The sequence below is a fragment of the Phyllostomus discolor genome, chromosome 10 (assembly GCF_004126475.2).
Source record: "Phyllostomus discolor isolate MPI-MPIP mPhyDis1 chromosome 10, mPhyDis1.pri.v3, whole genome shotgun sequence".
In the NCBI taxonomy this organism is placed as follows: domain Eukaryota; kingdom Metazoa; phylum Chordata; class Mammalia; order Chiroptera; family Phyllostomidae; genus Phyllostomus; species Phyllostomus discolor.
The window spans coordinates 34,832,051-34,859,187 of NC_040912.2; the positions used below are offsets into that span (position 1 = coordinate 34,832,051).

Genomic DNA, 27,137 nt, shown 5'->3' on the forward strand with positions numbered 1-27,137 from the left:
ATGATTTGGATGTTGGTATGTCTGGAAATGTCCCCGAGGGTCCTTATACTAGCCTCATTTAAAAAAAATTTTTTTTTTGTTATTCTGGTTAAATGCTTTTTTCTACTTTGTGTTCCAAAGTGTTGATTTCAATCCCAGCTTCTTCCCATCCACTCATGGTTCCCTGTAGATTTTTCTTTATTTCACTTAGTGTGACCTTCATTTTTTCCTTTGTGTTGTTGCCATACTCAATGAGTTCTTTGACTGGATATCCTGATCACCAGTGTGTTGAACTCTGCATCTGACAGGCTGATTATCTTCATTTCATTTAGTTCTTTTTCTGGAGTTTTGTTCTGTTCATTTGGGCCATATTTCCTTGTCTCAATTCACCAGTCTCCCTATGTTTGTTTCTGTATTTAGGAACAGCTGCTTTGACTCCCTATCTTAGTAGTATGGCCTATTGTAGAAAAGGCACTTGTGAATTCTGTAGGGCAGAGCCTTAGGTAATTTTCAGGGCAGGGCAACCCACTTCACCTCTTTGTGGCTCTGTGTGGTGGGAGAGTTTGAAGAGGGGACAATGCCTCTGCCTGGCTTCTGGAGGTTTGTCCAGCACTCACCCCATTTCCAGTCACTTTGCCCACTTCCTATATGCAACAGGCACCCTTCCAGCTTTAGCCCTGGTGGTGAATCCCAGGGAGGGTGGGTGTGCATATGTTCTAAGTCCATGTGGGCCCTTTAAGCTGAGTCTCCTGAAAACCTAGGTTTCTTTGACCGCCCCAACCCTGACTGGTTTTTACAGCCAGAAGTTATGGGGATTTATCTTCCCAGCACTGGAACCCTAGACTATATGGTCTGGCCTGGGGCTGGATTGCTCACTCCCAAGGTATCCCTACAGATTTTCATCCACCGTACATGAATGTGGGATCATCTGTTTCGCCACTGGTGCTGCCTCTCCTTGCCACACCACATCTCCACACCTCTCTGCCTGACTCCGCCACTCTGCCCCTTCTACCCATCTGGATGTACGTGGCTTCTCCAATCCTTGGTTGTTGGACTTCCATACAGTTCAATTTTCTGACAGCTCTGGGTGTTATTTTTTTTTGAGATATAGTTGTAATTCTTTCTATGGTTATACACAGGGAGGCAAAGTGTGTCTACCTATATATACCTCCATCTTGACCATAGGTCAATAATAATATTTATATATAAATATTAATATTGTATTAATTATAACTAGTAATTTAGGGGGGCTTCCTTTTCTCACGTACTCAATGTGAAAAATTTACTAAATAAGAATGCCCAAAGTGAGTCTTTTTTCTATTCTAATGAGTCTCTTGTATGAAATATTGTATTGTATTGCCAACTGTTGCTACTAGGTCCCTGGCCTCATATAAGAACATCTGCTCTATAGGAGAATCTGCCAACAGTTTTAGTCAGACATCCTGACTAAAGGCAATGAGATGGCAACCATACCAAATTAATATCCATTTCTGTTGTAATATCTAATTTCCCACAAATACGAACAAAGTACAACAGACATGGTTTTATCTAATGATCTGATACCTGGCCTTTTTCTCTTCTGGATGCATTTTACTGACTTTTCTGTTCATACATAGGTAACATAGTATGTAACATATATTAATGTGATCATAATTTAATATTTTAATGACAACAGTTACCTACCTATATCTATCTATAAATAAATAAAATTTATCTATCATAATTTGTCTACTATTAGCTGGCCATGATAATACCACTCTACTCTGTTTCTAAGATCCATACCATTCATCCTAAACCTTCTGAACCAGGATGCCGTAGCATCATTGACTTATGGTTTGCAGGCTGATAATCACAACATCACTATTTACCATGAATGACACAAAAACTTGGCTGCTGAACTGTCAAATGACCTAGTTTCAGCAATTCATGATTCTTCACTTTTATTTACTCTTCCATTTCCTCACTAGGGGACTCAATATGACATGTTACTGTCCCTATAATGTTTCAAATTATGAATAGAAAAATTCATTATGTGGATTAGGAAAAGGCTACCAAGAAAAATGCCTTATTATGCATTTTCTTGCTGTTATCATAACAAAGGTGTTTAGCTCTGGCATGCTGTTCTGAGGCTGTGTATTCCTGAGGCTAGACCTGTATAAAGGTCTACACCTGCGGATGAGGAGAAAGGTGCCCTCCCCCATATGGCACTCTTTAACAATGTGATTGATGTCGATCTGTTCCCATCACTAGCTCATTAACCCTTTATAAAAAAGAGACTATGCCTTAGTCTTCTTCTCTGTACTTTCAGCTATTCTCAAGCACAAAAATATACATTTAAACAAATGTTTACTGAATAAAACTGAATTAAAAATGAAAAGTTTACCCATCTATTAGCATGAATAAATGTATGATAAAATTTTTAGCAGCCATAAACAGAATATATTTTATAATCCTGAGAAAATTTCCATATATTGAGTCAAAATATATAATTGACATATTAAGCTTGTTTGTATTTATTTTACTGAATGAAATTTAATATATAAATAAAATGAAGTTAAAAGTATAGAAATGAAATAAAATCTAACTATACTAAAAAGTTCAATAAAACTATGAGAATAAAACTATAATAATGCTATATTTTCCAATGAAATAACATTATTCCTAATCATAATTTTTAGAGATGTAAAACTATTCATTTTTTTAAAAAACTCCACCAACCATAACTCCATCAATCATTCAAATGTACCTTTGTCAATGCTTAGTAAAATACCCTAAAATAGAATTACATCCTATAAATGAGGAAGAGAATTGCAGTTAAGAGTGACATTAAGTAGCAGGTAACCATGTATCTTTCCCTCATGCATGTGGTATATACAAGTCCATATCATGATTATAAATATTAATCCAGCTGCCATTTAGAAACCAGATTTCAAAGTTAACTTCTTGACACTCAGGAATAATACAATCGAGTTCAAACTCATTGCTTGATCTGTGGTTTTTGGACATGATGAGGTAAAACATTTCAAATTCACTATCTTTCCGAATGAACTTATTAAGGAGATTGTAATATTTCTGTAAGGCCAAACAGAGAAATAATCTTTGGATGCCTTCCTCATCCTGGCTGTATTATACATGATGCTATTTAATACCCATAATAATTCATAAGGTGAATATCATGTCCATTTCACAAATAAAGAAAAAGAGGCTCTAAAACATTAAGTCTGAGCTTAAATAATGAAGTATAGAGCTAGTATATGAACACGGTCCTGCTTTGCAAGAAAGCTCTAAGATGCTCCTGTACTACGTCACACAAATTATACTATTACCTAAACTACAAAATGTTCAGATTTTATGAGTATTCAAAGATATAATTAAAACATACTCTACCAGTAATTCAGAAACACATTTAACCACTGAGAAATATATGAAAAGAATAACAAGTGACAAAGGATTTAAATCACCCAAGAAAGATGATCAACATAATATAGAAGAAAATATTACATGCCTCATGTTTAATTTAATACTCCTCTTCTGACCTCCTCCTTTATATATTATAAATTTAATCTTCTCAAGGCCACTGTTATCTTCTCAGGATTAACAAAGGGAATTTCAACGCCCAGCTTTGATGCAAGCCTTCCTAATTCTTGGTTTAAAAAAAATCTCAGCAACATAAGAAGGAAAATGTGTCCACTCTTTCCCGACAGCTCAAAACCAGAGTATTCTGTACTTAAAGATGATTCTGATAGCAGTGAACTGTGAACATTTTGAAAGAAATGGCTGTTACTCTTCTGTTCAATATTCTTGTAACAGTTTTTGTGCAAATAAATCTTGTAAGACATAGATTTACAACCATCCAGAAATTGCAGCCATGTTATGGGAAAGCAAATCTTTAACTTCTAGATCTAAGAAAATAGTCTAATTCTGACCAGTGACCATAATTTTTTATTTGCTGCTTTAGTAATATTGTTTTAGTTAAAATCACCCTAAAGGTATTAAAAACAATTGTAAAGTTTCTTTGCAAAATCTAGAGGATCAGTGATACTTTTCTATCACAGAAGCATGATAAAACAATAATTTGTAGGTTCTTTTGCATACTAAAATGTTTGAGTCTTCATTTCCTTTAAATTATCAAAAGCAAAAAATTATGATACATTCAAACTGAATTCTTCAAATGAAAATATCTCTCTGACTAAATGAAAACTGATTTCATAATTATTTTAAGACAGTTTAGACAAACTACCAAGATTATCTGCAAAAGAAAAATTCAAGTATCTTCTTAATCTTTCAGTTGCAAAGTAATAACCAAAAATCTTTATTGTTTGGCTCTTGATATTTTTCTCCCTGCTTATAGAAGAAAATGGCTAAAGAAGGTGTTAATCTGCCCCTAAATAAGTGATACTCCATAGGACAAACTCTGAAATATTAGAAAAATATAAGAAACAAAATATGAACATAATTCTTTTCATTAAGATACAAATTTCCATAAAGCATTACATTTTTATGTTCCTTAATAAAACTTTACTTAAAAATCATCTTCTATACTTACTTAGTCAACCTGAAAACTACATGTTAATTACAAAAGGAATAATAGTAACTATACAGAAGAGAAAAACATCTTAACCAAGTGACTAAAATTAATATCACTACTATAAGGTCCACAACAGACTTCATGTACCTCTGGATGTAATATCCTGAAGACATACCATTTATGTTGTAATCCAGCCACAAATGGATAAACTCATTCTAATCACAGGGAGAACAAACAACCAAAAATTCAGGAACATTCTATAAAATTACTAGCCTGTATTCTTCAGAAATGTCAGTCAAATGTGAGGCAAACCCTGAAAAACTATTCTAAGCTAAAAGTGACTGAAGAGACTGACAACCAAATTCAAACATGATTTTGGACTGGATCCTTACCAGAAAAACAAAAGTTGCAATAAAAGAGATTATTTGGACAATTGATGAAAGTGAAATACGAGTTATAGACAAGATGAAGGCATTATATCAATTTAAAATTTTAAATTGAAAGCTGAACTATGGTTATTTAAGAGAATATCTTTGTTAGTAGGAAAGACACACTGAAGTATTATGGAGTAAAGAGGCATATGTATGGAAACGGTCAGGTGGTTTAAAAATAATACATCTGTATATACAGACAGAGGGAGAGAACTAGGACATTATGACAAATGTGGCAAAATGTTGGAAAGTGGTGTATTTAGGAAAAGGCATATGGGAATTATTTTGTACTGTCCTTGTAACTTTTCTGAAAGTTTGAAACCATTTCAAGAATAAAAAGTAAAGTCATCCTTTAAATATTGATATGAGAAGATTTTCACCATAAGCAATTAATTGACAAAATCAAGTTTGACAAAACGGTATGATTAGTACCAGTGCTTTGAAGAGTGACAAGTTAAAGAGCTTGTACCAGAATGTAGGTCAATACATGGCTTTCTTCATCAAACGAAGTCTTGCTAGAGAAAAGAGCAATACTGAGCTGTGCTTAGTAATATTCAGGCACAACCTGGTAACAAAGAGTTGGTGCACTGGCACTTAACCTTTAGTAGTACGGGTTTTAAAGACCATCTTTCTGCAATTAATCAATCAATAACTAGATAAATACTTTTAAAATTGTACCTATGCATTTGAAAGGATATACACCAAATTACAACACAGCAGTTAACTCTGGGTAGCACAACTGAGGATGATTTTTATTTTCTTCCTATATCTTGTAATATTTCTACAATGTTCATGGACTACTTTTATAATAAGAAAAATGAAAGTAAACTTTAAAAAACAGAAGCGAAAGACACCTTAATAGCAGGCAAATAGATCTCTTAGAACTTGAAACATGTTAAATTAAAACATGACACGTTGTTACATTCACATACTTCCAAAAATTTTCCAAAAGGGTCTCACTTACAGCTGATCTTGAAGCTCTACAATTATGTATTCTAACTGTTCCTTTTCCAATTTATGGGCCAGATCAGAATCTTCAATCCTTTGTAGTAGTGTTTTATTCTGGGAGACAGATTCGGACAGCTGGTTCTCTCGAAGTCTCAGGAGTTCTTCAAGATAACCCTGGAAATACAGATCAGCAAGATACAGCCAACTGTAAAATTGTAATATATATTCATATCTGTACTGTAGTAAAATGATTATAGAGTATCACTGATTAAATAGTAAAAAATAATTGTTTTAATTGAATACAAAAAATTAACATATGTTCATTATTTAAAGCTCTTCTCTAAGATTCATTATAATGGTTTTATAATTTAAGGTACAATTTAGTTAAAACATTATAATTTCTGAGCTCTACAACAGTGAAAAAATACTCTACATGCCTTCTAGTTTCAAAATGCAGACCTAATTACAGAATAACCAACTAAAAAACTGTTTCTATGTGGTTATTTTTTCAAAAACAGATATTAACATTTTAGCTTTAACAGATCAGTGGAAAGCAGTACAATGTTTTGGTTAGGCCTGCAGGCTTAGGGAGTGTCTAGTGTCCATGCATTCCAGTTGTACTAGTTGCCAACTATGAATGCATCCTTGGGCAAGTTAATCTCTCTGTGCTGTAGTTTCATCATCTGAAAGCGAGGACAGTAAGTGTGCCTAGTTGGGAAGATTAAACAAATCAGCATAAGTAGAATATTACCTAGTACACCGAATGCAATGTATAATTCCTAGCTACTGTTATTAGGAAACACCTAATAGATAACAAGACTTCTTGAACTGATCCTCTATTATCTTTTCACTCATTCACTGTTTCTTTGTCCTTTTATTCTGCTTTCTGACAGACTCCATTGAATTTATCCTCCAAACTCTTAAACTGAATTTTTGAATTCAGGAAACCTTAATTTTAATTTCCAATAACTCTATCATGTTTGCTGATGATTCCTTTCTCATAACATCCTACTTTTTAGTTGTAATGTGCTTACAAATTCCTCTTGGGTATAATTTGAATCTTTTTTTCTTAATGTATTAGTTTATTCCAATATGTTATCCTACTCAACTGTCATTAACAAAGTATTTTAACTAATTTTGCTTTATGCTACATGTTAATAGAAGTTAATACCACTCTCCCCTCATTAAGTTTCTCTTTCAGATTTTTTCTCCAATAATCCTCAAAATTGTTTTGCAAATTAAAGATTCTACTTCTTTTAACTGCAACTTTGGAAACATGTACATGTACATTAAAATATGTGACTACATTTTTCACTATAGTACAAAGACCTCAAATGGCTTTAGCTTCAGTCGTCCTCTCTTACCTTTCCTGATACTGTTAGAGGTTTAGTTCCCTTTGGTTTCCCAGTGGAGGGCCGCAGTCAGCTTATACAGCTCTCAAGAGCTGATTGTTAAATTTCAGAAATTTTCTATGCAGTTGTTAAACACTGCTATTATTAAAAATTAAATTATATAGACATACTTTAGTAAATTATATTAAAAGCAACAAAATAAACACTCAAAACTCATCACTACTTCAGTATTTTACCATCTTTTACTATAATCTGTGCTCTTCAGGTCGCTGCCATCTGTTGTATCTGTCTACATGATAGATACAAGGGTGGTATGCTACGGGGCACCTCTTCCCAGTTCTGCATCCAGAACTGGGCCATGATGGGAGTGTTCACCCCAGAGAATTGTCAAATGCTACAAATCAGGGCTTCTCTATTTCCTCTACAAAAGTCAGTTTGTTAAACATATCTCAGCACACCAATGACACCCCATATTGGTCATTAATATAGTCATTTTGTTTCATGTAGTCAAGTTTTATTTACCAATTTCTGTGCTTAATCTGTCAGTTTGCACCTCATTTCTGCTTTCTAGGTTCAGTCTCCATCTTTAATGATAGTGGGCCTAGATCTGCTGTTTCCCTGTTGGTATTAAAACACAGGTACCTAAATTAAGGGAGTGGCTGCTCACCACACTAGAGGGCTTCAGCGGCTCACCTCATGACTTACTCCTTTTGCTTTTCAGGGTCTCTATTTTTCCAATACTTAGTGAGCTCTTATTTTTTGAGAGAGTAGCTCTGCATGAAGCTCTTTAAAATTGTATTCTACTCAGCATTTTCATACCTTTACAATGTAAAGGCTTTCAGATTATATTAGTCTGAAATCTTGCTGGTATAAGAAGTCTTCTTTAATAGGGTATTAAATTTTCCTCCATACACATTATACACATTTTTATAGCTATTATAAATAGGATCCTCTTCTGTATATTTTCTATCCAGTAGCTGTTTGTCTATATAAACTTTATTCACATTTGTAAATTCACTTTGTAAGCATTTTCCTCAGTGTATTTTTATTGTTTCAATACTTCTATTGTTAACTCCATCAGGTTTTTCCTATATAAATTATCTATGAATAAAGACAATTTGAAAGGACGGGTAGAAGAGAAAATAGATAATACAGTAGAAAAAAGAGAGATTACAACTTCTCAAGATAATAGAGTTTATTTTCCTTTCTGTTATATACTATACTTGGCCAAGTACAATGCTAAACATACAAAAGCTGCTAAAATAACTGATTAAAAAAGAACAAATGAAAGGGAGCACGATGGCGGAGGTGTGAATGGAAGTCAAATAACCTCCTCCCAGGACCAATCTGGAATTACAATTAGATTGTGGAGAAATCACCTGGAACAAACAACTTAACAATAGCAAAAGAGAAGACTTATAACTCAGACAGACAGAAAAATCAGCTTCAGCACAACCTGACTGGTAAGGAGTGCAGTAGAGACTCCAGAAGGCTGGCTGGGCACCCATAGGCAGCAGTGCCAGAGGGATAATTAAGTGGCTGGTTGGATCCCCTTGAGAAGACTAGGGCCTAAAGCCTAAGCTGGGATCCCCAGCCTACAGCACTAGAACCCAAAAGTACACAGATAACAACCATCAGCAATAAGTGGAAAGGGTTGCTTTCTGCCGGAGACAGATGGCTGGAGATGCAAAGAACCATTTAAAGGGCCAACACACAAATTTTCATTTGCAGCCACTTACCTGGGGATCTAGCAAAGGCGGGGACAGAGTGGGCTAGAGATGCCTGAGGAGAAACAGGATGGAAGCTTTGGGGAGAGAGATGAGAGAGGAGACCCTGGGATCCTAGTGCTGAGTCATCCCCCATACAGCAGCAGCCATCCTGTTCGAGCAGACCACTCCTCTCAGAGCAGCAGCTGCCTGAGGGGAAACAATAGCCCCTATCCCAGGAGGGATTCTGCCCCACCCCATGGTGCTTAAGCCCACTAAGTGACTAGATTAACAACTGAAGGAGACAGCCACAGACAGTAGATCCCTGCCAGGCTGCCTAAGGTCAGACAGGGTCAATATCTGACATCACCAGAGGTGGATCCAGAAAGGAAAAACAGTGGTAAATACTAGAGGCTACCGAGACAAAATCCACTATGGTTTTCTCCACGATTAGTGATATTTTCTATCTTGCATAGCTTTCTAACATTCATTTCTTGTTCAGCAAGTTTGTGTATATTAAGTCACTAGATTTTATACTGTAGTTTCTTTCTCGCCTTTCTTATAATAGTCTTAATCTCTTTACACCTTCGTTAATAGTGGTTCATTTGCTATTGATAGTGGGATTCGGGGGGGGGGGGGGATTTTTGCTGACTTGGGTTTCTTTCCTGGGCTTTGTGGTTTTGTTCTGGCAGCACCTACACAACAGCATATGAGACATGGAGGGCAGAGTGACCCTTAGTCAACCAGCTAGAGGGAAGGACCCACCAAAGAATGACCCAACAACAATCAAAACCCAATTACATCCAGAGAGCCAACATAAATGGCATAAAGGGCAGCTCAAGAGCATCAAGTTCAGGAGACCAAGGAGACTGCACCACTGACTCTCACAGGTCTCCTACCATGAAAGTTCACACCACAAACTCAGGGAGTTAAAACAGATCAATTTAAGAAGCAGAAGCAAACAAAATGAGTCTCCCAAATAACAGGAAGACAAAAAAAACAACTCCCAATCAAAAGGAATGGAGGAATCCTCAGAAAGACCACTAAGTGAAATAGAGGCAAGTTAGCAATCAGATATTGAGTTCAAAACAATGCTAATAAAGAAGCTCAATGAGTTCAGTGAGAATTACCAAATACTACAGGGAAGCTACAAGGAACTTACTGCAAACTATATCAGCATGAAAAAGGACACAAAAACTATCAACAAGAGCCAAGAGGAAATAAAGAATACAAGTTCTGAATTGAAGAACACAACAGAAGGAACTAAAAGCAGGCTAGATGAAGCAGAGGATCAAGTCAGCAAGCTGGAGAACAAAGTAGAAAAAAAACCTCCCAGAAAAACCAAGAAAAGGAAAAAGGACTCAAAAAGAATGAAGAGGGGTTACAAGAACTGCAGGACAACATGAAACTTAATAATAGCTGTATAATAGGGATACCACAAGGAGAAGAAGGGGAACAAGGGATAGAAAACTGTTTGAAAAAGGAATGATGGAAAACTTCCCTAATTTGATGAGAAAGAAAGTCACACAAATCCAGGAAGCACAGAGGGTTCCAATCAAGAGGAACCCAAAGAGGCCCACTCCAAGACATATCATAATTAAAATGGCAAAATTCCAAGAAAAAGAGAGAATCTTAAAGGCAGAAGGGAGAAATAGGAAGTAACAAGGGAGCCCTGATAAAGCTAGCAGCTGACTTCTCAGTGCAAATGCTCCCAGCCAGAAGAGAATGGCAAGAAATATTCCAGTAATGAAAAACAAAGTCCTGCAACCAATATTACTCTATCCAGCAAGGCTCTCAATTAAAATGGAAAGCAAAATAAGGAGTTTCCCGGATGAAGAAGTCTGAAAGAACACACCTACACCAAACAAGCACTGCAAGATGTGCTAAAGAGACTACTTTAATAGAAAGAAAAAGAATGAGAGGGAAAGGAACACAGGTACAAAGGGGATAAAATGGCAATGAATAAGTACCTACCAATAATAACATTAAATCTAAATGGACTAAATGCTGCAATCAAAAGATACAGGATAGTTGTATGGATAAGAAAGCATGACCCACACATATGCTGCCTACAAGAGACCCACATCAGAACTAAAGACCTACACAGACTGAAAGTGAACGGTTGGAAAAAAATATTCTAAGCCAATGGAAAGGGGAAAAAAGCCAGGGTAGTAACACTTATATTAGACAAAAAAGGTTTCAAAAGAAAGGCCATAAAAAGAGACACAGAAGGACACTTCATAATGCTCAAGAGAAGAATCCATTAAGAAGACATAAACATTATAAACATATATGCACCCAACATAGGAGCACCCAAATATACAGGGAAAATCTTGGAGGACTTTGACAAAGACACTGAGAGCAACACATTTATACTAGGAGATTTTAACACTCTACTGTCAAAAATGGATAGATCTTCCAAACAAAATATCAACAAGAATATTACAGCATTGGACAATGCCTTAGATCAAATGGACTTAACTGATATATATATAGAACCTTTAATCCCAAAGAAGCAAAATACACACCCTTTTCAAAGGCACATGGAACATTTTCAAAGACAGACCACTTGATAGGACACCAAACAAGCCTCAACAAATTCAGGAATTTTGAAATCATATCAAACATTTTCTTGGACCACAATGGCCTGAAATTAGAAACCAATCTCAAGGAAAAAGTCTTGAAAACACTTAAATCTGTGGAGATTAAAAAGCCTGCTATTAAACAATGAATGGGTTAATAATGAGATCAAGGAGAAATCAAAATGTTTCTGGAAACAAATGAAAATGAACTCACAACAGTCCAAAACTTATGGGACACAGCAAAGGCAGTCCTGAGAGGGAAGTTCATAGCAATATAAGCTCACCTAAAAAAGACATAAACATTTCAAATAAACAACCTAACACTACATCTACAAAAACTGGAGGAGGAACAACAAACCAGGGTCAGAGTGAGTACAACAGCGGTGTCAAACTCATTTTCACTGGGGGCCACATCAGTGTCGTGGTTACCTTCAAAGGGCCAAATGTAATTTCAACTCCTTAACAGTTAAGGAGTGGTTACATTTATACAGTCCTAAAATTGCATTTGGCCCTTTGAAGACAACCATGAGGCTGATGGGGCCCTCAGTGAAAATGCATTTGACATAGAAGGAAGGAAATAACCAAGATCTGAGCAGAATTAAAGGACACAGAGACTAAAAGAACAACTCAAAGGATCAATAAATCCAGGAGCTGGTTCTTTGAAAAGATAAACAAAATTGACAAGCCTTTAGCCAGACACATCAAGAAAAAAAGACAGAGGACCTAAATAAACACAATCAGAAATTAAAGAGGAGAGATTACAACTGACACCACAGAAATACAAAAGACAGTAAGAAATTACTATGAAGAACTAAACTATACACCAAGAAATTTGAAAACCTAGGTGAAATGGACAATTTTCTAAAAAATGTAATTTTTCAAAACTGAATCAAGAAGAAACAGAAAGCCTGAATAAATCAATAACAGCTGGTGAAATAGAAGCAGTAATCAATAAACTCCCAGCACACAAAAGCCCTGGACCAGATAGTTTCACAGAAGAATTTTATAAAACATTTAAGGAGGAGCTAACCCCTATCCTTCACAGACTATACCAAAAAATTCAAGAAGAGGGAAAACTTCCAAACTCTTTTCATGAAGCCACCATCATCCTAATCCCAAAACCAGATAGAGACAACAAAGAAAGAAAACTACAGGCCAACATTGCTGATGAACATAGACACTGAACTCCTTAACAAGATATTGGCAAACCACATCCAGCAATATATTACAAAGATCACAGACCATGATGAAGCAGGATTCATCCCAGGAATGCAAGGATGGTATAATATTTGCAAATCAATAAACGTAATACATCACATAAAGAAATGGAAAGAAGAAATCACATGATCATATCAATGGATTCAGAAAAAGCATTTGATAAGGTACAGCACCCATTTATGATAAAAACACTCAGCAAAGTGGGAGTACAGGGAACATACCTCAACATAATGAAGACCATATATGAGAGACCTACAGCCAGCATCATACTCAAAGGGCAAAAACTAAAAGCTTTCCCACTAAGATCAGGAAAAAGACAAGGATGTTCGCTTTCACCACTTCATTTAACATATTATTGGAAGTCCTAGCCACAGCAATCAGACTAGAAAAAGAAAGAGAAGGCATCCAAATAGGAAAGGAGGAAGCAAAACAGTTATTATCTGCAGATGACATGATTGTATATATAGAAAACCCTACAGACTCCACCAAAAAACTACTCGAACTTCTAAGTGAATTTGGCAAAACAGCAGGACACAAAGTCAATATTCAGCAATAGAAGGCATTTTTCAACACCAACAATGAAATATCAGAAACAGAAATCAGGAAAAAAGTCCCATTTGCTACAGCAACAAGAAAAATAAAGTACCTAGGAATGAACCTAACTAAGGAGGTGAAAGACCTGTACTCAAAAAACTACACAATACTGAAGAAATTAAGGAAGATGCAAACAAATGGAAGCATATACCGTGTCCATGGACTGGAAGAATTAACATCATCAAAATGTCCATACTACCCAAAGCAATTTAAGATTCAATGCAATTCCTATTAAAGTACCAATGACATATTTTACAGTCATAGAACAAACATTTCAAAAATTTTTATGGAACCATAAGTGACCCTGAATAGCCACAGTAATTTTGAGAAAGAAGAACAAAGTAGGAGGTATCACAATACCTGATATCAAATTATACTACAAGGCCACTGTAATCAAAACAGTCTGGTACTAGCATAAGAACAGACACATAGCTCAATGAAATAGAATAGAGAACCCAGAAATAAACCCAAGTCTCTATGGTCAATTAATATTTGAAAAAGGGGGCAGAAGCATAAAATGGAGTAAAAATTTCCACTTCAATAAATGATGTTGGGAGAGCTGGACAGCTACATGCAAAAAAAATGAAACTTGACCACCAACTTACATCATACACAAAAGTAAACTCAAGATGGATGAAAGACTTAAACATAAATCGCAACACCATTAAAGTCCTAGAGGAGAACACAGGGAGGAAAATCTCAGATATTCCACACAGCAATATTCTCACTGATATGTCCCCTAGTGTGAAGGACATAAAGGAAATAATAAACAAATGGGACTTCATCAAAATAAAAAGCTTCTAAATGGCGGAAGAAAACATCAGCAAAATGAAAAGGGAACTAACTCTATGGAAAATATATTTGCCAATGATACCTTGGACAAGGATTTGATCTCCAAAATATATAAAGAACTTACATGATTCCACTCCAGGAAGACAATCAACCCAATTAAAAAATGGGCAAAGTACATGAACAGACACTTCTTCTGGAGGACATACAGAGGGCCAAGAGACATATGAAAGGATGCTCAGCATCACTAGCTATCAGAGAGATGCAAATTAAAACCACAATGAGATACCACTTCATACCAGTCAGAATGACCATTATAAGAACAAATCAACAAACAACAAGTGCTGGCAAGGTTGTGGGGAAAAGGGAACCCCAGTACACTGTTGGTGGGAATGCAGACTGGTGCAGCCACTGTGAAAAACAGTATGGAATTTCCTCAGAAAACTAAAAATGGAACTGCCTTTTGACCTGGCAATTCCACTGCTGTGATTATACCCTAAGAACCCTAAACCACCAAACCTAAAGACCCTATGTACCCCAATGTTCATAGCAGCATTATTCATAATAGCCAAGTGCTGGGAGCAACCTAAGTGCCCATCAGTAAATTAAGAGATCAAAAAACTGTGGTACATTTACACAATGGAATACTACACAGCAGAAAGAAAGAAGGTGCTCCCATCCTTTGCTACAGCATAGATGGGTCTGGAGAACATTATACCAAATGAAATAAACCAGGTGGTAAAGACAAATATTATATGATCTCACCTATAATTGGAACCTAGTCAATAAAACAAACAAGTAAACAAAATATAACCAGAGACATGGAAATAAAGAACAAAATAACAGTAGCCAGAGGGGAATGGGGAGGGGATTACAGGGAAAAAAACAGGAAGGGTTGTCAAGGAACATGTATAAGGACACATGGACAAAGCCAAAGGGGGATATGATTGTGGGTAGGAGATGGGTGGGGAGGACTGGGAGTGGTGGGGGGAAATTGGAGACAACTGTACTTGAAGAAAGTAAAATAAAAAAGAACAAATGAGACAAATACGGAATTTGCTTAGACAATTACTGCCTTTTTACATACAGAATAATATCTTATGAAATTAATCAGAGAAACTAAAATCTCAAACATGTAAATGAAACTGCATACAGAAGAATAAATGGCTTATTTTTATAGTAAAACATAAAATTAAAAAATTTTAACAAAGCCCTTCTTGAAATAGAACAGAAAGAAAGGAGCAACTGGCAAACTCTTTCATTTAGCTAAAAGATCTTTTGGCAGTGGCAGTCCCAAGGCAATAACTAGAACCAAATTAATGACTTTTGACACCAATGAATACCTTCTGTTCCAGGGTCAGCTGATACTTTTGTTTCACCCTCTTGCACTTGTTGAACCAACTATTCTCGTCCATGATGAAAGGAGGCCCGACATTCTCTGGGGTGCTGCTTTCACTGCCACTGCTTCCCAAGGTCCTCAGCTCTTCCTCGTCACTGCTGATGCTATCAGAACTGGGAAGAGTACAATTTTTAAATAATACAGTCAATTATAGTACCAACTTTGATTTTTAAGAAATACTTCTGTATATTTAGCACTAAGTATACAATTATAATTAATGATATTATAATGGCTTTAACTTTTTGAAATACCTTTCTATGTTTTTAATTTTTCTATAATGAATATGTATTACTTCCAAAATAAATTAAAAGCAGTCATTTGGGGAGGGACAGACTCTGACAGTTTCTTAAAGTCAGAAAACTAATAGAGTTTTTTTAAAAATGCATTTAAATAGTTATATTTGAGTGGAAGCAATTCAATTTTTAAAATATTGGCTCAATTAAGATAGTTTAAGTCTTTCTAAAAAGAAAAAGTCTATGGTCATAATTCTAACTTGTTAATGACTAGGCTGAACTGGTATTTCCCTTCTCATTTTAGTGTCTTTCATATAACAAGGTGGTAGGAATCCCTTAATATGTAAAGGAGAAAAGGCTATGTATGCATTTTTAGATTTGTGCATCAAAGAAAGGAAATTGCATGCAAATTTCCATTAATCTTGCTCCTCAACTTTAGATCTGTGGCCCACTCTGCACAAAAAACCTGTGGGACTGTGGACAAGTTACTTAACATCTCCATGTTTCAGTTCTCTCCCTTGTAAAATAAGGATCAACGGTGCCTACCTCACTGGCTTTTGAGGATTAATGAGTTAATAGAAATAAAGCCCTTAGAACAATGCCTGATATATATTCAATAACTGTTATTAATATAATTTTACTAGTATTATTTTGAACTATTCATTATCTCCACAAAGTATCCTATAATCCAGCATATCCCAAAACAGTATAATTTTATGCCTATTCAAAACAACTTCATGCTGTATTTCTTTTCTAGATCTGATGCACTAGAATTATCCCTTTTCTTCAGTAATCAACTTAAGTTATCTGGCTGCCACAATACCCTATTTTTCCTTCTTTTTCATCATCCAAAATATATTCACACTCCTAGCTCTGAAATAATAGTAACTTCTCTCACTAAACGATGATGATCTTGGGGAGAGGAGATGTATTCTTTTTCAGAAATTCATGAAATTTCTATACTCTAAACATCTGTGTGTCCCTGGTACAGAGGACAGTTTGTTCCTACACTAGGCACTCCATTAATACATCTTGATTGTGTGTGTGTATACACAGAACATAGGTACACATATTACTCACTTTCTCTTTCCCTTACAGCCTCTGGCCTGATCATAACATTTTAGAGGTACATAAAGATCACCGTTCCATTCAGAAATCAGTAAGTGAAGGCAGACCTTCAGAAAGTCTATGGATTTCATCTGATTGATTTTCAATGCCTGATGTGAGACTGTGGGAATTCATAACTCTCACACAAGACTGGTACTAGAATACATTAGTGCAACTCTTTTATAAGGATAGACTTTAAAAGCCATAAAATTTTTGTTGTATTTACCTGAATAACTCTGTAAAATTCAAAATAGAAATAAAATGAAAATTGATTTACACAAAAATGTTCATTCTTCTTTTCTTAATAATGGAGATAAACTGAACCCAGTCTAATAATGAATTATAATAATGACAAATTATTCATTATCAGCAATAGAAATACATGCTACCTTTCAAAAACTGTATTTATGCAGATAACAATGATGTAAAAACTGTATGAATACTAAAAATGCAACTGGAGTTTATATTTATAGATGTTTCCATAAATTGATAAAATAAAAATTAATTTTAATCAGATGAATATATTGTATAAGACAGTCAATGATAAATTAGCATTTCAATAACATATTTCTATATGTCAAATACCTTTGGGTAAACTTCAAGTATGGTGTATAATCTATTACAGCAGGAAAGTTGCCATCCAATCCCTCCCCCTTTAGGCAGAAGCTGAGACAACAGACAATAAATATTCCATATTAATATATAAAATTTTAAATCAAAGTGAAGTGTTATAAAAAATTTGTTAGAGACATTTGTTTTATCAAATTGCAGGTAAATTTTTTTGTTTGTAATTTAAATACTACATGTTACAAATAAACATCTCAATAAAGACATTTTACCTTCAATATAAATGATAAAGAATTGTATAAGTTAATACACTGTTATACAAATATACCATGCAAAAGTAAAATTTACTGAGAAATCTTTTCAAATGTTACTTATTTCACACTGTGTTGGTCTTTATCAAACCTTTTAGGGTATCACTAGAGAATTTTCAAATGAAGATTTGTTCACATTTACATACAAATTCTCTGGTCACATTGAGTACTCCTACAAAGATCTAAATAATTATAAAAATGTGGGTTTTCCCCTGGGAACATGGTGCCCCCAGCAGGCAGAGCAGGCGCCAGGGCCTGCAACCTGCTCATTGCCTTGACGACCATGGCTCACAACTCTGGAGCCGAGGGCCAATGCTGTCCAGCTGCACACAAGCCCCAGGCTGCTCTCTGGGTAATTTTGCAGAGCAACATGAATTGAATGAATGACAGAAAATGATACCGGAATGGTGGGAATCAGAAATTTTGCAATGGAAGCTTGGGAGATGTTTACTGAGTCTGCCTGAAGTTGGCACAAAATTGAACTAACAAGTTTGGTGCTTCAGAAAGTGAGAGAGCTGGTAGTGAACCCTATCTCCTCTATCAGAAGTAACGGAAATTAATGAGGCTCTTGCAGAAAATTCAGGATTTGTCAACAAAACTTGTTTTGAAGATGGTTGGCTGAGCAAGAAGATATTGAGTAACCCTAGAACTAGATGGACTAATGTGTGAAGAGCACAGGAGAAATACATGAAGTCTATTGAGGAATAAAAATGGAACCCCTCTCCCTTAAATAGAATAGTATGGCAACAAGGAAAAGGTTAAGGAACTGGCCCAGAGTCATACTGTGAGTTTCATAAAGCCAGTAAAAGCTCCAAATCCCCTGGTTCTCCAACCCAGTAATCTTTCTTTTGTGTAATGGTACATCCAGACAGGTTTTTTTTCCCCCCCAAAAAAAAGGTGTTTAGATTTAAAGTTACTGTTCTTAGGTTGAGAAGTAGACAGATTGATAGTTATACAATATTCATGGGGATGTAAAGTACAGTATAGGAAATAGAGTCAGTAATATAATAACTACACAGGGTGCCAGGTGGGTACTGGAAATATCAGGGGCAACATTTTGTAAAGTATATGATTGTCTAACCATTCTGTTGAATGCTTGAAACTAACACAAAATAATATTGAATGTATGTAAGCTGTAATTGAATATAATTTTTTAGGTTTTAAAAATAAAACATTAAAATTTTTAAAAGAAAAAAGATTACTATAATTAAAAGAAGTGTATCTTCTAGAAAGATGAACACAGGAATATTTAAATGATGTAGGTTAATTTTTCAAAAGAAATACATGATTCATCTATGAACTCCTATCTTCTGGTGTCTTTGGGAAGTTTGCTTGTGGAAATACTTGTTCTAATATATTAATATCAAAGATACATATTTTCTTCCAGACTTGAATAAACAGAGAATCACACTGGCAACATTTTATATGGGCTTTCCTTCTTTTTTACAGAAACATTACTAATGTATATTTAGGAGTTGTTCTCAGCTGACTGTATAGTAGTATCAATGGGTTACAATATTTCAACAGTTCACATTCTTCTTCCAGGTTTTTGGGTTTTTTGTTTTTTACCAAAAAATAAAATTGTAAAGGATTTAGATAGAGCCAGCAGCATGCCATGTAAGAAGTTAACCCCCTCAGAGGGATCATAAAGACAACCTTCATGTTGCATCTGTCATGTTCATCCTAAACGATTAAGCTAATCAACCTAACACTACTTAATGAAATGTTAATTATAAAATGGCACATTTTGAAAGGAAGTGATTTGCCAGAAAAAGGTAACCTCAGTGAAAATGGGCAGCATTATTTTTTTTAAATCAAGACCTAAAAGTAGATTTTCATTTAAGTTTACACTCATTTTAATAATATTCCTAGATTTTAAGTGGTATATTTAAATTAAAAGATATTATTTTCTTCATTCTTATGCTCCCATTCTTATTATAAACTAATGTTTTACTTTCAGTATAAATCTTGGATAAGTTAGAGAAATGCCAAAAGAGGTTTCTGAAAATGTAGAAAGAAATGACAGTGTCCCTTTTTAGTACTTGTAACTTTAGTCTGGAACCAATTCATCTTGTTGATCCAATTCATCTTGTTGATTCATCTTGCTGATAATAAAAGCAAATATTAATATGTTTTATATTTTAGAGATATAACATGAGAAACACAGACACCCAAAATGTCCTCTCAGGATCTTCTTTATCTCAACACATGAGATAACAAAAATCTTCCTGGCTTTGAGTCTACTTTCTGTGTATGTCTTTTCATTTTAAAGCAGCAACAGAAAAATACTCAGAGTACATAGAAAAATACTTCCTTCGGTGCTACCAGAGTACATGACTCTTCCACTTGGGGGAATGTAGTCTAAGCTTTCTTTTTACCCAAACTAGACAAGTTGCCTGAAAGTTAATTCTTTAAGTTTGAGACAGTTTCCCCTCTGAGAGCAAACCCATTTAGAAAACTGATGTCATATAAAAGGGAACAATGTGATACAAATACCAATATTCAACTATGTACTTTTCTTAGAAAATTGAAAGGAAGAATCATGAGTAGAAGCTATTGTAAGGAAGACAAATTTAAAAGCTGAATACACTTGGTTACAATGAAGTACCTGAAATCAATAGCATTGAGCCCAAGCAGCATGCCAGCAAGCATATTTGCTTCCTCACCCAAGACAATTGCTCCATCTTCATAAAATCGCCTGAAAGGTGAAATGGGTGAATAGGTAAGTATTAAAAACAGAAAAGTTCATCTAGAGAAATCGCTTAGAGCCCGAATTAAAGCAGGAAGAACTAAATTGTATTTAGTTTGTCAAAATAAAAACATACTTGGGTCACCCAACTCTTATAGATATTTAGGAGGAAAAAATACCACATCAGCATAACAAAAAAATCATTCTAAGTGTTTCCACTTCCTTTCCCTTAAAAAGAGTTATAATTCAAAGGGTCTAAACTGCCTAGCAATTTTCCCTAATGGTGAAGCCATATAAATGTAATCTGAAAGATGCAAATTTCATGATCATTTACACTGGTCTATTTTCAAAACAACATAGACGATTGTTCTATACACAGAACAAACAAACACAGTCTGTTTTTTCTGTACTTCCAAAGACTATTACTAAAATTAATAGGAAGGTGTGGTTATTAGTAATTTATGCTAATCTTTAACACTGCAATGCTAATAGGGCAGATGGACTATTAAGGTGGCTGTATATGAAAAACATATCATTGTCTCTGACAAAATGTGAATATGAATATTTTTGCTAATTCTTATAAAGCCTTCTCTTTTGACTAATGTTAGTTTATTTTTTTAAATTCTCACCTGAGGATATGTTTACTGATTTTAGAGAAAGGGGGAATGACAGGAGAGCGAGAGAAGGCTAGAGAGAGGGAAGAGAGAAGGGAGAGGGAGGGAGAGAGAGAAAAACATTAATGCGAGAGAGTTACATTGAGACTGGCTGCCTCCCTTACACACCCCCAGTGGGGATCAAACCCACAACCTAGGCATGTGCCCTGACTGGAGATGGAACTTGTAACCTTTTGTTGTACAGGACAGTGCTCAGACCAACTGAGCCATCTGGCCAGGGCTGGCTAGTGTTAGTTTTAAAATGGGACAATTCTAATTGAACAACAATAAAAAATAAATAAAATTAAACAAAAATTTTAAAAAAACACCTTAGTTTTCTATTAATCTTTTATGAACTTTCCATCACTGCTACCAGTAAAATCCTGTATCATAGATGAATAGCACATTGATGTATAAAACAAGTAAATTTAAAAAATATAATCAAGTACATTTTTATTTTAAAATATTTAAAATAGACATTTAGGAAAAAAATCATAATATGGGGCTTAAGAATTTTCCCACAAAAGAATGTAAGATAATTAAATTTACTTAAAAATGCTATGCAAAAACTAGTTTATCTTCAATAACCAGGGATCCTTAAATTGTTATACCTATTTACATTATGTATTATAGACAATGAACACTAAGCTATAATACCCCACTAATAACCCATTTACTAAATGAAATTTGTCTTGCTTTTTTTCTGTATTTATTAGTTTTTAAAGACTGAAAAATATTTTTAAATGTTCATAATTCACTACCAATTTTGAACAGTTTGGAGTTTACCAAATAGTTTTACAAACATATCATTTGATACCTGCAAAAAGCCCATGAAGTAAATGCCAAAGGAATTCTCATTAATTTCAAATTCACCATCAAGAGAAGAATTAGGTTAAAATGATTTCCCAAGCTCACATTGATAAATTCCTCAAGGAGAAAGCCCAATTCTTCTTACTTTATGTTCTATTAAACCATTCTATTGCTTGTAAGACAAAATTTTTAAGGAGAATTTAACTTCTGTTATGGCTCATAAGGAATTTTAAATGAATAAAAAGGAGAAAAGAAAAGCGACAACTATTCACCCTTTAACAGATGCAAGGCTGCAAACAAACATGGTAGGAAGACTAGCTTGGAATAGATGTTTGCTGTTTCCTTGGAAATATGGGAACTGCTTTTATTGATTTATATAAAAGCAGAAAAACTAAAACTTTCAGCCTAACAAAGATTAGTAAAGGAAATTGAAGGAATTTCTACATATTCAATTGAGGTGTTCCACAAAAAAAAAAAAACCAAACATTTAGACAAATCTATATATGTGAAATTTTTACCACTCTGATCACTGAATTAGCTGTTGGAAGAATATTTTATCGACTCATAGAAAAACTATGACTCCAATGCTTCTAGATCACCAAATTGTATAGGACATACGCTTTAGAAAAGAATTCTGGGAACTTCCGGCAAGATGGAGGAATAGGTGGTCGCACCGTACGTCCTCGTACAACCAAGATTAGAAAACCAATAATTTACAACAATAATTTACTATCAGAATAACACCCAGATCCGGCAGAGGATTTATCTGAATGGAAGTCGGGCAGCCAAGAAGTTGAAGTAGACGCGTTCATCCGGACTGGTAGGAGAAGACGAGCCAGCGGGTGCGGGGCTGGCTCGGGTTGGCAGCTCGCGGAGGTCGGGGGAAGGTTTGGCGCGAAATCGGCGCAAAAGCCATCGGGCCCGTAAGAAGGCAGTGGTGATCCCTGAGTACGCAAGCTGCGGCTGGCAGACCCAGAGGGGCAGCGATTGTGGACCAGGGCAGAACTCGCGGCCCGGAAGCCCAGACAAGAGTCTGAGTCCAGGGGAACGGAACTACCGCCATTGTTTTCTCCCGCCCCGCTCCCGCCCCGCCCCCACATATAACGTCACAATCTAGCGACAGGGGTGCCCAGCCCTGGTGAGCACCTAAGGCTCCGCCCCCCACCGTAACAAGAGCAACCAGACTGGAAAAAAAAAAAAGAGAGACGGGGGAAAAAAAAAACCCATGTTTTCAACAGAGCAAATCAGTCCCCCAGGACTCATCCTTTTGAGCGACCAAGAATTAGCCAATCTATCAGATGCGCAGTTCAAAACACTGGTGATCAGAAAGCTCACGGAACTGGTGGATTTTGGACGAAATTTAGATGAAAGAATGCAGATTACCATAAAACAGATGCAGGAAGACACGCAGAGGACAGCCAATAGTGAAAGGAAGGAATATGAGTCTCAAAACAATACAGTGGACCAGAAGGAAGATAGAATCAACCAAGCAGGAAAGCATGATGAAATAAGAATTCAAAAAATTGAGGAAAAGATTAAGAGCATCCAAGACACCTTTAAACATTCCAATATCCGAATTATAGGGGTACCAGAATCGGAAGGGGAAAAGCAACAGATTGAGCACGTATTTGAACAAATAATAAAGGAGAACTTCCCCAATCTGGCAAAGGTAACAGTCTTCCAAGAAATCCAAGAAGCTCAGAGAGCCCCAAAGAAGTTGGACCCAAGAAGAAACACACCAAGGCACATCATAATTACATTAGCCAAGGTAAAAATGAAGGAGAGAATCCTAGAAGCAGCAAGAGGTAAGGGGACAGTCACCTACAAAGGAGTTCCCATCAGACTGTCAGCTGATTTCTCCAAAGAGACCTTACAGGCAAGAAGGGGCTGGAAAGAAATATTCCAAGTCATGAAAGACAAGGACCTACATCCCAGATTGCTCTATCCAGCAAAGCTCTCATTTAGAATGGAAGGGCAGATAAAGTGCTTCTCAGATAAGGTCAAGTTAAAGGAGTTCATCATCACCAAGCCTTTATTTTATGAAATGCTAAAGGGACTTATCTAAGAAAAGAAGATAAAGAAAAGACATGTATAGTAAAAGGACAGCAAACTCACAAATATCAACAACCACACCTAAAGCAAAACCAAAAGAAACTAAGTAAACAATTAGAACAGGAACAGAACCACAGAAATGGAGGGCACATGGAGGGTTAGCAGCAGGAGGGTGGGAGGAGGAGAGAGGGGGAAAAGGTATAGAGAATAAGTAGCATAGAATGTAGGTTGAAAATAGATAGGGGGAGGGCAAGAATAGTACGGGAAATGTAGAAACTAAAGAACTCATAAATATGACACATGGACATGAACTAAAGGGGGAAATGTGGGTGGGAGGGGGTACAGGGTGGAGGGGAGAGAAGGGGGGAAATGGGACAACTGTAATAGCATAATCAATAAAATATATTAAAAATAAATAAATAAATAAATAAAGTCTTAAAAAAAAAAAGAATTCTGGTTTTGATACTGGGAACCACGAATTATTTCTAGTATTTCCCTGTAAAAGGAAAGGTTTACTATTCCTCTATTTTGAGCCACCACATTTAAAAGTACATTCTAAGAATCAGATCACAACTACTCTTGCTTGATTCCTAATTCAGCACTGCATTAGAACTGTTAAGGAATACCAAAAACAATCACAAACTAACTGGATTTAGAGATTTTTTAGAAAAGTCTAAAGGTCTTTTTATATGTATATATTATGTTGTTTTAATGCATTTTTTGGCTTTAGTTTTGCGAATGTTTTTTTTTAAGCTAACCAATGTAATGCTATATGTGAAATGTTTGCTATATGTGAAATCAATAATTCCGCTCAAATAAAACCATACGTGAAGCACAATACTGTGCAAACTTGATTTAATACAATAGTCTTTACTGCAGCAGAGGGGAGGGGAGGAGAAATGGAAGAGGAAGGGCTAGTTAAGAGAACTGTCCACTGTATGCTGAACTATTTCATTATCGGTTCTGGTTAAGAAAAAAACTTCTACCCTGGCTGGTGTAGCTCAGTGGATTGAGCGCAGACTGTGAACCAAAGTGTCGCAGATTCAATTCCCAGTCGGGGTACATGCCTGGGTTGCAGGCCATGACCCCCAGCAACCACACATTAATGTTTCTCTCTCTCTCTTTCTCCCTCCCTTCCCTCTCTAAAAATAAATAAATAAATAAAATCTTAAAAAAAAAAGAAAAAAACTTCTTCCGAAAATACACTTCTAAGTATGAGGCAACGTGTTAAAAATAACTTAATTCAGTAGCATTAAAGAGTACTGAATTGAAGTGATCTGAAAAAGATCATATTTTTATCATTTAATAAAAGACAGGTTATTTGTGTGTGTTGAGGCACAAGCTGTTAGGAAAAATTAATTTTTTATTCCTTTAAATTAACACATCAATAATTTTGACTGAAAATATGATTCCTGTCATCAACGTTTTCAAGGATTTCAAAAGCTTGTAAATTTTCAACCTTTTCATTTTATCTCATAGAAAAATTGGAGGATTAATCAAGTTTTGCTTATACAACCAAGGTTATGAATAAGAGAATAAAAATAAAGTCTAAGATAACTAATCCAAAATTGTAAGGTATACACTGAAAAAATTCCCTTTCTTTTGTTGAAAATATTTTTTGTTCTAAAGAAAATATTTTTATATGAAGGATCTAACCAAAACAGTGTACTGAGTTGTAAAAACATATTAGAAACATTGAAAATACCAAAGTGAAAAATATATATGACTTCCATCAAAAGTTTTATATATTAGACTATAGCATTAAAGTTTTGTATTTTAGAAGCAAATGAAAATTATAAGGAACTATTTAATATGACTGTAAGCTGGAAGAAAAGCCCCTATTTTTAATTAGGTATACTTTTTCCAGTTATGTGTATGTTAACTAAAAAATATTAGAAATAAAAAGTACTTAAAATAATACCCTATTAATACCTTTTCTCTTGTCACTTGCAATTTAACTTTAATTGAAATATGTCTCTATAATGTTATCCTTTGTGTTCATTCCAAAAACACTATTTTAAGACCTTTCAGGTACTTCAATAACAAATATCCGTTGGGCGGGACCCAAAGTGAATAACCAGTATAAACTATGTTGATATTGTACAATATCATGTTTTCAAAGTTCTTTTTTGAGAGTCAGAAGTATTCTGCATTTTAAAAGTACAATATTAAAATATGAGAAAGATGATTTTATAGGAAATTTCATCATCAATATTCTTGTTCTCTTCCTCAATTTAGTCTTTTTTAAAATTTTATTCTAATTGTTGTTGCAGTACAATTTTCTTTTACTCCCATCCCAATCAATTTAGTCTTTATATAAGAAACTTTAAAGGAGGACATAAGATTCTTCACCATGACGTGCAAAACAAATTACAGCATTATAAATAAGTGTTTTATTCTATTCAGAGTCCAAGTTGGAATGAAAAACTAACCAAAAAGTAAATATCCAAACGTCTTGCTAAAAATGTGATTTGTTATTTATTTTATCAACAAATACATATTTTATAAATTCCTGCTATGTGGCAAGTACAGTGTGAGGTACTAGAGTTAAAATGGTGAACAAACAAAACATAATCCCTCTCTATGGGAGCTTATAGTCTAGGGGAGAGGATGGGCAGCACACAAAAGAAAAATAACTAGAGATGAGAAGTAGCATAAAGTAAATCGGTTATTTGAGATGGAGGAAAATTGAAGGAGACCCCAACTGTGAAAAAAGTCCTTGAGAAAGGTGTTCTCAAGTGTTTAGCCCGAGACCTTAAGCACACAGAAGTCTAATCACACAGTGCTTTGTAGGCCATATAACAGGAATGATAATTGTGAACATTTACTGAGTACCAGGCATTGTTGCAAGTGCTTTACACGAATTATCTTCTTTAACTTGACCTCCCACATATAATGTCACACAGGGATCAAGCAAGCTGCTGAAGATTCTACAGCTAGTAAGTGGTGAAACCAGGATTTGACTCCAGGAAATGTGTTTGCAGACCCAGATAGCTAATGTATGATAAACCATTCCAATGTTTTAAATGGAAATTAACATAATGTCTTTTCCTTGAAAAAGACTGGCTAGGATTGCTACTGGAAGGGGACAAACTGGAAGCTCAGCTATGAGGCTAAGAGGACAGTGTAGGTAAGAGATAAGAGAGGCAGGCATTACTGCAACAATCCTGGAGATAAAGTAAATGGGCA

General features: G+C 35.3%; 1 protein-coding gene across 6 annotated transcripts in view; it reads right to left on the reverse strand.

The window, feature by feature from the left end:
- Window positions 1-27,137, reverse strand: part of RUNDC3B (RUN domain containing 3B) — a 150,487-nt gene that overhangs the window by 33,587 nt on the left and 89,763 nt on the right. For 5 of the 6 annotated variants that reach the window (XM_028525651.2, XM_028525650.1, XM_036010659.1 and 2 more), the window contains 4 exons: window positions 20,353-20,442; window positions 17,452-17,532; window positions 15,471-15,639; window positions 5,903-6,060 (listed from right to left, as the gene is read on the reverse strand). In XM_028525651.2, coding sequence (XP_028381452.1) covers window positions 5,903-6,060; window positions 15,471-15,639; window positions 17,452-17,532; window positions 20,353-20,442 — 498 coding nt within the window. The remainder of the gene's footprint in view (window positions 1-5,902; window positions 6,061-15,470; window positions 15,640-17,451; window positions 17,533-20,352; window positions 20,443-27,137) is intronic. The other variant, XM_036010658.1, reaches the window with a different exon arrangement.